This window comes from Plectropomus leopardus, unplaced genomic scaffold (genome assembly GCF_008729295.1).
Source record: "Plectropomus leopardus isolate mb unplaced genomic scaffold, YSFRI_Pleo_2.0 unplaced_scaffold9245, whole genome shotgun sequence".
In the NCBI taxonomy this organism is placed as follows: Eukaryota; Metazoa; Chordata; class Actinopteri; order Perciformes; family Serranidae; genus Plectropomus; species Plectropomus leopardus.
The window spans coordinates 1-2,376 of NW_024701950.1; the positions used below are offsets into that span (position 1 = coordinate 1).

The 2,376-nt window shown below is 40.4% G+C and overlaps 1 protein-coding gene across 1 annotated transcript; it reads left to right on the forward strand.

Moving 5' to 3' along the window:
* Positions 1 to 116: 116 nt before the first annotated feature.
* On the forward strand, positions 117 to 2,146 carry LOC121940680 (ephexin-1-like; the record flags this gene model as incomplete). Its single annotated transcript, XM_042483395.1, has 3 exons — positions 117 to 367; positions 1,726 to 1,886; positions 1,994 to 2,146. Coding segments are annotated over 3 exons (565 nt in total), but the record flags the coding sequence as incomplete, so codon positions are not given.
* Positions 2,147 to 2,376: the final 230 nt, after the last annotated feature.

Sequence of the window (2,376 nt, forward strand, 5' to 3'; positions counted from 1 at the left end):
AATTCTGCAGAGCAAACAGAGCAGAGAACCTGTTGGTACTCCAGGTCTTTGCAAAAATCAAAAATAAATTTTACATGTGTACCAGATGCCTGACTTACTGTCTTTTGTTTCTCTAGCCGTACTGTACCAGGAATACCGGGACACTTCCAAGCAGCAGGAGATTGAGCAACGACGGCAGCGTGAGAACCTCTCTCCTAGTGTCACAGAAGGGACTGTGGTGGCAGACTCCGGCGTCATGTCCCCTCCAGTGCTACAGCTGCAGCTGAGGAACAGCGCCCGCTCACTGAGCCTGTGGCAGAACCTGGAAGCTGTGCAGGCTAGCGGCCTGCTCACCCAGTTACCACAGAGAGAAGTCATAATGCAAGAGGTAAGCAATTTTGTTATATACGGTTTTATGGATAGGTACAAATGTTAGTTAACCCTTTGAAAAATGAGTAATTTGCTTTAATTACTTTCAGAAACATGGGAAGAAGGCAACTTAACAAGAAATGACCCCCCAAACTGGCGAGCAACCAGACAAAAATCACAAAAAAATTGCCTGAACATTAGCCAAAAGGAAGTTAAAAAACAAAAACACAAACAAGGAAATGTCCTGTAAAAAGTAGAAAAAAAAATTTTCCAAATGTTTTGCCATTTCTGGATCATGTTTCATGAAGTTGCTGATTTCTTTTTCTTCCATGTTTTCAAAAGAGATCAAACCAATTTGCTGAGGTTTCAAAGGGTTAAAGTAAGTGTGGCAGGCTACTAACCCATATCTATGAAACTTATCACACCTGACAACAGACATTTAAAGGCCTGATAACTGCCATATCAACTGACATTTTGGGGATCTTGATTGGTACTTTGCCATCAAATTTGGTACAAACATGCAAGGTCCTCAGAGGCTGAAACTTTATGAGCGAAGTGATTTCTTGACTTTTCATTAAGCACCAGCGGCTGGTCAAAGATTTCACTCATCCAATGAAATATCCATACAGCTACTATATGAATTTGCACACATTTTTGTGCTGACATTCAAGGTTCCTGGATAATGTATCCCACTGATTTTTCCTGATTTTTACTCTAGCTTTACCATGGGTTGAGATTTTTTTGTTTTAAATCAAATGTCTTGACAACTATTGGATGGATTGCCATGCAATTTCAGACATTCATGGTCCCCTCAGTTTGGGTTGTGTTTACTGTGGTAATCCCTTGATCAGACATGCAGTATTCTTGAAAGGGGTGATAACATCCCGACCAAGTGAAAATGTCAACCTCATGATGGTACTTGAGGAAAAGTCAGGGGATCACCAAAGAGATCAGATTTCCTCATCTGGGGATCATAAATGTCTGTGCAAAACTGCATGCAGCTGATAGCTGCTGAGATATTTCAGTCTTGATCAGATTGGTGGACAGACCGGCTGACAGACTGACATTGCCTTCCTCAGAGCCACGCTTCTAGCATGGCTAGCATGGCTAAAAATTGAAACTGGCAGCTGGTGCATCTTTCATGAATATTCATGCAAACAGATTGTGAAGCCACATGGATTCCATCAATACAAAAGCAATGTAATTACACATCCATCATTTAAATCTGGTGATTTTGTAGTTTTTCAGTGGAAATCAGTGAAATGAGTCTTAGCTAGATGTGCCAGCAGGACGTGATACTTTAGATCAGAATTTCATCATATCAACTGTTCACTGGGTGGAGTATTAATAAAGCCTTGTGATCTGCTTTCTGTCCAGGCCATGTTTGAGCTTGTTACCTCAGAGGCATCGTACTACAAGAGTTTGGAAATTTTAGAGACTCACTTCCTACGTAACCCCGTTTTAATCAACACTCTCAGCCAATCCGACATGCACTTTCTCTTCTCCAACATCGAGGAAGTCATGAAAGCCAGTGAAAGGTAGGACAACATCTACATTAACACAAATCACTTTGGGATTGGAAATCCAATCATACAAACAAGCTATTGCTTCATATCCCTGAATATTGGACTCTTTAAAATTCCAGGTTCCTAATGGATCTCGAGCATCGAATTGAGAAGTCAATTTTGATTTCTGATGTGTGCGACATTGTTTACCACCATGCTGTGGAGCACTTCAGTGTCTTCATCAAATACGTCATTAACCAGGTGTACCAAGAGAAGAACTACAGACGCATTTTGTGAGTACCTATTTCTTGGGAGTATTGTACTTTTTTTTTTTTTACTTTAGTTTTACATTTGTCAACTTTAACTTTTGTTCCTCTACATTGCCGAAATAAAATGGATACTTTTACTCCGCTACATTTAGCTCAGTATCTTAGTTACTTACTACACACCAGGGAGGGAAGGGATGAATGGACAAATGAAGGAATGAGAGGGAAGGAAAATCTGGATATTGTTCATTAACCCT